Here is a 12,018-nt window from a genome sequence, read left to right as displayed (position 1 = left end):
CTGCTGCTATGCTGATACCTTAATCGTCGTGAAAGTTTCTGAGCCATCATGCTTTTCTGGACGTAATTTTTTTTGTAATTTCCAAGCAAAAAACACGTTTGATCAGATTGCCAAACTTTTCATCTAAAATTCGTTGAATAGTTTCTACACTCTAAGAAATGCCTGCGTGTCTACTTACCCGCAAAACACTCAAAAGGCCAATCACTGCGATCTACGAAATCAGCTCAGCAAACGATCAGGCGGAACATCTGTTTAGACTTCAAATTGAAGACTGCAGTGCTCTGTGGCATTCCGCAATGCAAGCATGACGCTTTGCATTGCGTAGTGCCACAGCACAGACTTCATTTTTAGGTCTAAACAGACGTTCCGGCTCACCATTGCTGAGCTGATTTCGTAGATCGCAGAGATTGGCCCTTTGAGTGTTTTGCGGGGAAGTAGACGCGCAGGAATTTCTTAGAGTGTAGAAAAAAGCTGATATTTTAGATAAAGTCAAAACTGACAAAAATATGATTCCTACGGTTAGGGCGCAAATATTACTTTTACACTGGAACATGAAGTAATTCCCGTCCTATCCTAGGATTTCTTATGACTGTACGCATGCGACTCTTTAATTAATCTTATAAGTGCTGTTATTATAACTCAAACATGGGATTATCGACAACATAAATTCGTCCCCGTAGAACTATTTGCTCGTCAATATGGCTCCAACCGAGAATGAAAACACCGCAAGGTCAATTCCACGCGACTCAAAGGTGTTACCGTGTTGAAGAGGAAAGCGAGCAATCCTTAGGTTTCTCCAAAAGGAAAGAACACTAAAAGATTCCGAAGCACCCACGAGTGTACAGAGATAAGCGACAGACGACGTGACATGCGTGACATTTTTTTTATAGAAACCTTATTGTTTCTAAAATAAAAAAAGAAACTTTTTAGAAAAAAAAGGTGTCTTTCGTGGTTTCTCTTTCTCTCAACGTGCATATTTCACGAGTTTCAATCTTTTTTTTGATACAGGCACGTATTCTTAGGAGCAGTCATCATAATCCGCGACGAATTCCAGTCGTGCGAAAATTCTGCCTTCTATTCCACGCAGCACGCGTGAGAGGAGAAGCTTCAGGAGAGTCGGCCGCGAACATCGGCCTTTACAAGGCTTCCCATCTCTTCGTATCTTTTTTTTTTTTTGTCTCTCTCTTTTGTTTCTTCAAGTTCATTTTAGTCTCGCACTGGTCGTGAACCCTTGGGAAGCACGGCTGTAGCCGCCGACTTCCTCTTGCAGTAAGGAGCCGTTCTTCCTCCCGATTATATTTCTTCAGAGAAGAAGTTCACAAAGCGACGAAAGAGTTCCTCGCTTTAAACTACCCTGGTCTCTAGTGTTATCAACAACTCAGAGACAATGATGCGCACGTCTGGGTCGGGGCCCCGATCTCGAAATGGAAAGCGAACAGACTAGTTCTTTTGCTCGACCGCACGCTTGTCTTCACGCGAACGCGTGACTTCGAACGTGTATACAGAGAGGCATCATTCAACTACAGTCGGAGCGCGCCAAGATGCAGAAATGGCAGAGCGGAGCACGAGCACGAGCGCGTTTGAGGCATTGAAACATCCCGTCATGAGGTTGTGACGAATCGTCGGGGCGAGAACACGACGATTGTTTTCAGGCCGAAGGTAATGATGGGATAGAGTGGGGATGCCGTGAGTTGTTAATCGTTGTAGATATGACGGACAGTGATAATGATTGACTGATTACGATGCCAGGTTCCGTGAAGCCATGGAGAATCATTGTTTTGACGAAATTTTTCGAAGTCAGCTAGCAATCGTGACGCATGTTTAGAGCGTTTGTCTTCAAGATGTGTCAACACTCCTAAACGTGTGTATCCGATTTCACTGAAGTACGATTGGGCTCGGGTTGTGTAAAGGTGTGAGGCACATAACATTTGCAATAGCTCCGTTGCAATTGATTCTTATCGTGTCTAAAAGTAAGGTACCTTTTTATAAAGTATTAACTGTTGAAGCTTCATATCGAATAAAATAAATAAAATAGGAGCGTCATAAATCATGCTATAATTAAGACAGCCTTGATTGAATGTTGCAGGTTACAAACGGAATCGGGTGATGGCTGACGGGCGAACACGTGAACTTTAAAAATTTATATTCCCTTGCTGGTATGATTTTTTTTTTCAACCGTTATATCTGGACAGGAGATGAGCAAGAACGGCGTAAAAGACAGCTCGTGTTTGAGGTATTTTTGTCACGTACTCTTTTGCCCGATGTTTATATAAAGCAAATTTAGGTACTAATTTTCTAAAATAAACTTACTCGAATATTTGCGAAATTCAAAGTAACGTAATATCAGAGCGCTAGAAAAGCACTATGAAAACTGTAGAGTTACGGTGAAAATTTACTAGATATTAGACTGAAAATAGAAACAAAAAACAAATCATAACTCGGGTATTATTCATGGAACGATAGAATGTGAGATTACATAATCAAAGTTTATAATAACTATTAAAGAGTGGTCTATTTTTTATTTTTTCTTATCATATAGGTGAACTGAATCAATGCACTACCTTTATTGTTTGTATAATTAATATCGTAATTGTTCATAATGAATTTGGCAACTTTCTCTATCAAATCTCGTTTACTAGTTGCCCCTTTATCTAATGCACTTCATTATATATGCCCTTGAGGGCTAATAAATCCAACTGAACTCAACCGAAAGGATTATGTATCACAACAAAAAGCAGCAGTGAGAGAGCAACAACAACAATCACAAAACAACACCAACACGATAACGTAGAGTAACCGCACAGAACCAATAAAATGAACCGTCGCTTCCGGGCCATGCCCGGTTTTCGCTACCGTCGGTAAACCTCATCGTCTTCAATTCAAGGTCTTTTGAACCGTGAGCGCTCCCCTGTAACCAATCTGTGCCAGAGGACTTCTTGGCACGATAAATATCTTCGTCCCCCCCCCCCCCCCCCCTCCCTTCCCCAGTGATCAGATGCCCTCGATGCGACATGAGGAGCGTTCGCGGCCGCTATCGACGATTCGATTATTAGGCAATACAGTCGACTTCACAAATCCCCGCCCCTCCCTCTTTTTCTTTCTTGTGCGTGCGAAGCTATGGTAGGTAGATATTACGGCGCTAAGAAAATATTGGCACTAACGGAATACATTTCAGGAAGCTCTGTTCGACCCGCACCTAGTCATTACCACCTTAAGAAACATAGGGCGTGGTTTAATATGTTCACGCTTCTTGCTTCGTGATTGGTCCTTTGGCTTTCTTATGGGCTAATCCTGCAATATGATTGGCTGCAGAACAATACTAAGATGCTCGGAATTCAACACTCCTTGCGTTTTTTTTTTAAGTTATTAGCGACTATTAAGTGCTAACCGCACGTGACGGAAGTTTATCGGCCATATTGTTCGCATTAACACTGAAAAAAAAAAAGCGAGAAGTTATATCTTCCTTATTCGGCTATCAATTGAATCTAAGCCAGGCTGGGTAAATTCAGAAATTTGACTCGTGATGTGCCCTCGCGGTCAATGTAAGCTGAAACTCCCTGTCGGTCCTTTTTCTACCTTTGTGGTCCCATCATATTCTAATATCTCTCAAATAAAAAAAAAATCAGAAGTTTTGGATTTTGATTTGGCATTCCACGGTTAAATCAGACAAAAGAAAAAAGACTGGCACGTGCGCAGAAGAAGCGTGGATGTCTGTTTTAACTCATATTACCCCGCGATGGTGCGACCACCAGTTTTGGATGTTTATGGTGCGTTACGCAGCGGTGATTACAAGCTGGCATACGGATTTAACACCCGTTTTTATAGAAAAATGTCTCGGGTACTGGAACGGAACTTGCCGTATAAAAGCGCACACCGAAACCTTCTGCATCCTAATTTTTCGGCAATCTGGCGTTTCCTATCTACCACAGAGCGAAAACTCCCGACCACCCTGCTCGAAGGTATACATACACACACACACACACAATATGGGAACCGTACATGCTCGGTCACACTCCAGTTCGTTATCTTTCGAACGATCGCGGCTAAGCTGGGTTTCCTTCTCCATCGAATTCGGTTAAGAATACCGCTACGTCACACCTGGTGGGTTTCTCCCTTCCTTCGTTTTTTCCCCTTCGTTTACTGAGTATCAGGTTTCGGTCATTTGTGAATTAAAAATAGCCGCACGCAAAGAAGAGCCGCGATAAGATTCGGCTGCACTTTGTCTCGGGCATTACCAAAGAAAAGACTATAGCTCGTTCTCGCTTGCAACCGACGTTCCGTCGTCTCAGAGGCCGAATCCAACTAATGTTCTCGCTACGGTAAAAGGAGTAACTCGCGAAAGCCATATGCCGTTACTAGAGACGATTGTCAGCATAATGGCATGGGAAGCACGAGCTGCACTTGTGTTGAGTAGACATCTAAGTACCCTTCTCTTGTTTTCACTGACGCCTTGAGAAACACGGGGCGTAGCGAGTCTCCGAACATCGTATTACTTCTTCAGCAAATCAGAATGCGCCGTTAGCCGACAAAAACGCCGCCGACGAACGAATCACAAAGCCAAACACGTGGGCGTAATTCGTTTCCCTGCGTTTCTCAAGCTGTCGGTGGACCACCTTCAAGCCCTCACTAGAATCACAAACATCCCAAAGAAGCAAGAAAAAAAAAAAAAAAAAAAAAACGTGCGCATATCTGATTGTGCGTCCCGAGATACAGGCGTATCCACAAAGAGTCTAAAAATCACTGAAGATGTCACTGTCCGAGTTGAAAGGCTACGCAACAATAAATAAATAAATAAAAATATGTTATACCGGGGAAATCTTTGAAGGCTCCCAAAGGGAACCGCATGTCTCCTCAGGGAGTCCTAAGCACACGACATGCGACAGCCAGTGGCACGTCGGTGAGAGGCTACTACACGGAATCCACGGTGTGCAGGGTGAGCCTACCTCTGACGATATCCGCCTTCATGACGACGCGGTAGCCCTTGACCACGGCCCACTGTCCGGCGCAGCCGCCGGCGAGCAGGGAGATGAGGACGAGTACTAGCCGTTCGCACCACATGGTCACTCCTGTCGGTGTCTGCTTCAGCGACTGAGTGGCCCACAGAGCCATCCGCTCCGTTTAACCGGCCTGGCGCTTTCCCTTTCGTCCCCGATGGCGAGAGCGAAATGAAAAACCGCTGCTGCCTGTTCTAGTTCCTGAGGCTTCCTCGGGCTTCCTCGCCCTCTCCGACTCTCGCTCTTGGCGCGGCTGCAGGAAGACGGCATCTACCTTGGCGAGAGTCTCCCTGCAAGAGTGCATCGCCGTGGCGCGGCCTCCAGGGGAGGGGGATGCTCTTCGGGTAACGGGGCGCTCTTCCTTTCTTGCCGCTGCGGATGGCGTCGCTGGGGAAAGAAGCCCTCGCTTGACTTTGACACGGAACGGCGACGGGGAGTGTGGGCTGGTTGTGGCACGATGTGCCATGGCTGCAGGCTGGCGCCGCCGAGCCCGGTTGGTGTGTGTGTGTGTGTGTTTTTCGCTCCCGTCGGATAGTGAAATAACCAGGGATCCCGATGACTAGATATGCACATTTGCGAAGTCTCTCCGTTAGAAATTCGGGACACTGGCAGACTCTAGTGGTAGCTAACTCTAGGAGTACTACATATTACGTTTCATTGCCGTACCTTTAAAGCTGCTTGCTAAACGGCGTCGGCATCTAAAGTCAGAACGTGAAATCTGAAGGTACTGAAGGGGTTAGTTGTTGCACATGGCTTTTGTCAGTATGTTGTTATATTCCACCAATATATTATTAAACTAAGCTTAAAATAATTTTTTATTGCGAAAGCTATAATTGGCCCCATAGAGCGAACCGACGTCACCAGCTGTGAAGCCGCGCCCAATGGCACCTTCCCCTGTCCCAACGGAGCGAAGCCTGTCGTCTCTAGCAGAAATCTGATACAGAGGCTCCCATCGACTGGCTCGCGTCATCAAGGAACGAGGCTCCCATTGGCTCTCGCGCGGCGTAGTTCCAAGGGACGCCACCAGAGAAACCCTCTCGATAGCGGCGCAGCGCACGCAGCGGCCCGGCCGCCGGTAAGAAGTGCGGCGGTGCGGGCCTGGCTGCACAGCCAACACCACCTAGACAAACAGAAGACCTCCGCATTGTCTCCTCTTCCTCTATAAAACGTCATCAGAGTCGGGTCGTGCTAACTCGGCTATTGGGCCCGAGCCCTACCTTCGACGCGTTGATCGGACACGAGCCCCAGTCTAACAGTGACACAGCACTCGCGCCCAGTTCTCACGCCTCGATCGATCTGACTGTGATGACGCGTGCGGAGGCCTTCTGTTTAGGTCGTGTTGGCACAGCCCGCTCGGGCAAACTCCGGAGAGTCTGCGCGGCCGAGCTCAGCGCGGCGCGGCCACTTCACGAGAGCGCGCGCTCGGCCGTCGGTCGCTTCCTCGGCGGTTCTGAAACGTGGCCGTCCACGCCACTAGGCCGTAGACGAACTAAGGGAGCGGAAGAACGACATTCATGCTTTCACATTCACAACTCATAAGAAAAGCTTAGGTGTCCTCGATTTTTTTTTTATTCATGCGGAAAGGCAATTTTGTTGACGCCATGGCCACGACATATGATGCATGACAACTAGCACTTTCTTGCACGGATATTCGCAGAAGGCCAAGACCTATAGCCGACATCACTTAGATACTGATATAGTGGTATATGGCGTTCACACCACTGTACCTAACTTTTGAGATGAAATGTCACTGTAAAGAGGCCCGTGAACGGCTCAAGAATAATTGTGTTGCAAGGGTGATTAGACAGTAAAACGCTGATCAGTCCTGAGGGGCGACTGGTGTCGCCACTGTAGATGAGAAACTTAGACAGTGCAATATGACTGCTATACATCGCGTGCACCTCGCATCGGGTACGATACTCATCCAAATTGAATAGTGACACGGTCGGGGATCGAACGCAGAACCTCTGCATTCTGCAGCGTGAGCTTTCGCTCCAGCGGGCCCCGAGCGGCGCGTGAACACCCTCGGCCACCGAGCCACCCCGTGGACTCGACTCCACCAATTACGCCGATTGTTTTCAGGTGAATTGATCAGGTGAATTGAATGGCACAGTCAGCACTGTGCCATTCATTATTGATGCAGTGGGTGCGTCCAATTGATGCGTTTAACTGAGAATCATGTCCCTGTCTCCGCTGTTTGTTTTCGAGACAATTTTTTACTATCTTTACAAGGTGGTTCAGTCAAAAAGTCAATTAGTTGATTTACTATTTGACGTCACACTTCTTGGGCCTAAATTTCCGGTCGTTAGAGTTTTTTTTTATCTTCGTCTTTATTTCGCAGGTCATCTTGTCATGATTCGCATTTTTATACCCGATGAAGGTATTTCAGCCAAAAAGTCATAAAGATGAGCTGAATGCAGAACGTCATATTGCAGGGAATTTCATATTTTTACACCGTTATTGGATTACACCAGTAAATTTTTTTTAATAATAGCTAAAGCCCTTGTTTGGTAAAAAAAAAAGATTATAGATTTAAAAAAAAAATATTACACATTTCTTAACGTTTTGTTGCAACAGTCAAGGTTGTATCTTTGGAACGTTATCGCTACTAATGAGGACGCAAAAAAAAATGTTAAGAATTGGGGTCGTCCTGATGTCGTGTAAACCCTGTGGTGGTGCTGCTAGTTTTGCATGAAAACTTTTTTTTCATAAACATTGCTTCGCGTTTCTTTCATGTTCCCGATCTGACCACCCTAGCCGACGCTCAAACTGTGCTTCCCTTTTTTTTTTTGCAGACCTTGTATTTCTGTTTAAATTTGAAGCTCGAACTGCGGCGAATAAGGAAAACACACACACACATCCGCTTGCGCAAACACACTTACACACACAAACCCACACGCACAATCACACGCACGAGAAAACTACGAAGGTCTTTTTGACATGACGCTTCGAGGTGGTAGTGGCCGATGCTTCAACGATCGCGAACGTGATCATGACGCGGCCACACGAGCAGCCCCATCTGGACATCTGGCCACACACTGCAACCGCTGCCATTGCTCCCCGTCATTTAAAGACGTAACATTTCTGGTCAGATGCCCAGATAAGATATCCAGGGAGCTCCACGAGGCTTTTGAAATCAAAGCAAAGGGCAACATGTACACAAGTGACACGTCAATAACCTTATCGGCAAACAAAAAGGAAGATGCAAACAACACTGTGTGAAACCGGTCTTTGCTATTCACTCCCAGCTTGAGACCGGACTCCCACCATACTTCGTTTCACCTTACGATGGGCAACAGGGGCCCTACAAGCCACTCCAGCCAACCAAATGCTGTGAAGCTATCACGTGACTTCTCGCCCCGTGTTTATCCGCTCACCTCCCGAAAATCACGGAACGCTCTCACGCCATTGGATTGGTTTCAATGACTCGTAGCCTCCCTCCTCCACCGTCCGTAGTAATTAGTTGAAACGGAGTACAGCTTCCTCCCTTCTCGTTCCATATTTCCCCCCTCCCCCATAGCACACAAACGGACAGCCATGGTTGACTTCTCATTGCCCAGATATGATTTTGAACACTCCGTAAAAAGAATTCAGAAAGAGACTGACGGTGGTAGACTTCCGCGTAAAGTATTTGTGCGTACCATAGCGTCAGGAATTCTATATGTTTTCTTGAAGCGAGGCCAAACTTCGTGGAGCAAGAAAAACTGAAAATGTTGACTCCAGAAAACTCCAGTCACATATGAGCAGCAAAACACGTGTTTTGTACCTTGTACTTTAGTGCAGCATGCGCGCAGGAAGGTGTAATAATAAGGTGGTAAATTCCCAACACACGAATGCCCCATGCTATTTTTTTTTTAATAAAAAGTCTGAAACGAACAGTGTCTCTTTATCCTCACACACGTGCCTGGGAGCAGTACTCTAATTCTACCCCGCAGTGCAATAACAACACCGGTATCCATTATTCTTATTTTTAGAGCGCAGCTCTTAGGCGCTCGTTGCCGCGGTTTACCTATACACTAATCCGCTTCCCCCCTAAATTCGACGAAGAAACTGAATTGACGTGTAGGTTTATAACGTCCCATAATGCAACACTGCGCATTCAGTTTCCCCGCTAAATTTAGCGGGAAATACATTTGGTGTTGAGGTCACGGGATGTCAATTTTCCCGCTAAATCTAACGGAGAAACTGAATCCGTTCATAGGGGACGTGACACGAAGTCATGTGACGTCATTTCCCCGCTAAATTTAGCGGGGAAACTGAATTGGTGTTGAGGTAACTTAGTTTTCCAGCTAAATTTAGCGGGGAAACTGTGGGAGGAGAGGAGGTTATGGAGGAGATGAGGGGGAGGGGAGGGTCCTCCGTATTTTCCGCTCCTCCTCCTGCGCACCCTCTCGTCATGGTATATCGCAAAATCAAAATACCTCAAAAGCTGCGCTCAAATTTCGCATTGTAAAGATTTGTAAACGTCTTTCAAGATTTTTTTTTTTCCAATCAACGTTGTACACGCTGAGGACAGTGATGTGTGATAACAGGCGCCAATAATTACGCGATTATATTCGTAAAAAAAAAGGATAGATATTTTCGTTTTGTTTACTGAGATTGCAGGATTACTTTAAGATCGCTGTGACACTGCTAACACATCGCTCAAAAGGAGAGTCTGCACAAACAGTTTCTCAGGCGTGTTTCTTCCTCGTACATGACGTGCACATCGCGACACTGAAAGCGCGAAGACGACATCGGCGCATTTTCGCATTTTTCTTCTAGTTTTAGTGAGCACAAAATATTTTCGCTTACATTATAGAACGAAACGAGCTCTTTCTGTAGCAATAAAGACTTGGATGACATCACTTTGGTTTAAAAGAGAAAAACTGGACAAACCGGCAATCACTTGTTCGCACTAACAGTGTCGCCTCTGTACATACACACACTGTTTGCACACATGTTCGAAGCGAACGTATACAGTGGTATCTCGTTAATTTGAACCCGAGGGAACCAAAACTTTGTTTGAACGATGCAAAGTTTGAATTGCCGGGAGTTTCCCCCTTTCTAGAAACACATAGGACGCGATCTGCATGTTAGTTCGAATTATCCGGAAGTTTGAATTAAGAGAGTTTGAATTAACAAGATTCCACTGTATGCATAAAACAGCAAACATGCTTCCAACATTTGCGCGAGGCGTGTCCGCAGTCAAGTCTGTCGTGATGTCTACAGACAACACCGTGTCATCTTTTGTACAAGGCGTGAAGGGTGTGAACGCAGCTTGATTAATAAATAATGTAGCTTCCCTCTAGCAATGATTGTTGTTCAAATATATGTTTGGAAACATTGTCATGAAAGGGACCGCGCACAACAATAATGGTTTAATTATTTTTTTCTTACTTTACACAATTTTATTTAGACTATATAGTGCGACTTACTAAACATACTGCACGCAACGCCACCAACCTGAACAAGAAAAAGAAATCTAATTTGTCGTGGTGTTAATTTAAAAAAGTAAAACCTGACTCTTTTTATTTTCGTCTTTTTTTTAAATTTTGATGACCTATAATTACGGGGACCCAGTGTTGATGTGGTTACGGGAGTTAACTAACCCTACGGTGACGATAGTCAAACACGTCGCATACATATTGGACACGAACGTCGCGTGGCCACTCGGTTTGTGTTCGTGACAATCAATGCCTCGGCGGGCGTTCGGCTAGGGGGCTAGCTTGAGCTTAATTACCGCAATGACTGAACTAACCCAATCATAACAATTTCTGAAACACAGTATAGGTGCAGTGTGCTTTGTCAATCTCGGTTAGTAGCTATGCTAAATGCTGGAGGTGTTTAATTCGCATCAGATCACCTGGAAGCTTGTACTGGTTGCGAGTTGTAAAACCTAACGCTGCTCGTTTTGTTTTTTTTAATTATTTTTAGCGATTGACATTGCGTGAGAAATATAACTAACAGATGTTTCGTTGGTTCTGAATATCAAGGATTAACTGTAATCATCAGTTAGTGAAAAAAACCTAGGTTATGAATGCTTAAAATTAACAGTAAGCACCAGTGAGTGCAAAAACTAAATCGTTGCACCGCCCTTTAAATCATTAATTTCTCTAAAAACAATCAAACAAACAAAACAGCACATCACAACACAAAGCAACACAACAAAAAATACTAATGTTTTCAAATGTAGATAAATTTTGCCAAGACAGGAGGGAGTACTTTCTTTAATTGAAGAGCTATGCACTCGGAAATTGAAAGAAACCACTTAGCTGACACTTATCTTCTTGATGGATATCAAACTACTTCTAAGCCAAAATATTATACTACCGGTTTATGCAGATCTTAAACGCTCAGAAAAAAAAAATGAAACAAACAAAGAACCGACGCCCCTCAAGGGAGGACAGCGGTCGCCTACAGGAAATCATTTTGGCAAACCAGGATTAATAGATGGTTCACGTCGGCTGGAACGACCCCTCAAAGCCAGCACTCTGGTCTGGCCTTTTCCACCTCTGTCAGTGAAGATAGTTCGTTTTTGGAGTACCGGTTTTATTAAAGTATATAATAGAGGTTTTACAGGTTTTCATCAACGTCCATTTCCTGAGTTCTCAAAGTGATTCTTGATAGATTTTCTGGAGATGCCTGATTCATCGTGCGAACTGCGTTTTTCTTTTTGCATAACATATTGCAAAAATAAAGAAATAAAAAAATTTAAACGTTACTGGCCGAGTCGTTTCTATTTGACAGGAGAGTTCGTGTTGAAATCTTTTAATGGATGAAAACACTATTTTGCGTTCCGTTGTGCGACATAAAAATCTTTTGCATAGCTGTAAACCAATGTCGGATAAGCATTTATATTGATTCCTGTCATAAAGGTATTATAAGTCATTTGAAACGTTAAAAAGTGCGAACTGAAACAAGGACGATGTAAGAAACACGTAGGACGAGGACAGGCAAGGACGAGCGCCTGTCCTTGTCGTACGTGCTTCATATTTCGTCCGTGTTTGAGTGATATGAGCCAACGAGACCCAGTCAAAGTTTT

The 12,018-nt window shown here is 44.7% G+C and overlaps 1 protein-coding gene across 1 annotated transcript in view; it reads right to left on the bottom strand.

Annotated features, from left to right (window-relative positions):
* The window catches only part of LOC115314436 (mucin-2), a 106,614-nt gene extending 101,505 nt beyond the window's left edge, over positions 1 to 5,109 (bottom strand). Inside the window, exon 1 of the mRNA XM_029973506.4 lies at positions 4,944 to 5,109. Coding sequence (XP_029829366.3) covers positions 4,944 to 5,109 — 166 coding nt within the window. The remainder of the gene's footprint in view (positions 1 to 4,943) is intronic.
* Positions 5,110 to 12,018: the final 6,909 nt, after the last annotated feature.

Source organism: Ixodes scapularis, unplaced genomic scaffold, assembly GCF_016920785.2.
Source record: "Ixodes scapularis isolate PalLabHiFi unplaced genomic scaffold, ASM1692078v2 PGA_scaffold7__128_contigs__length_106722199, whole genome shotgun sequence".
In the NCBI taxonomy this organism is placed as follows: Eukaryota; Metazoa; Arthropoda; class Arachnida; order Ixodida; family Ixodidae; genus Ixodes; species Ixodes scapularis.
The sequence above is the reverse complement of the archived record's forward strand: the minus strand, read 5'-3'. Positions and strand labels throughout refer to the sequence as shown.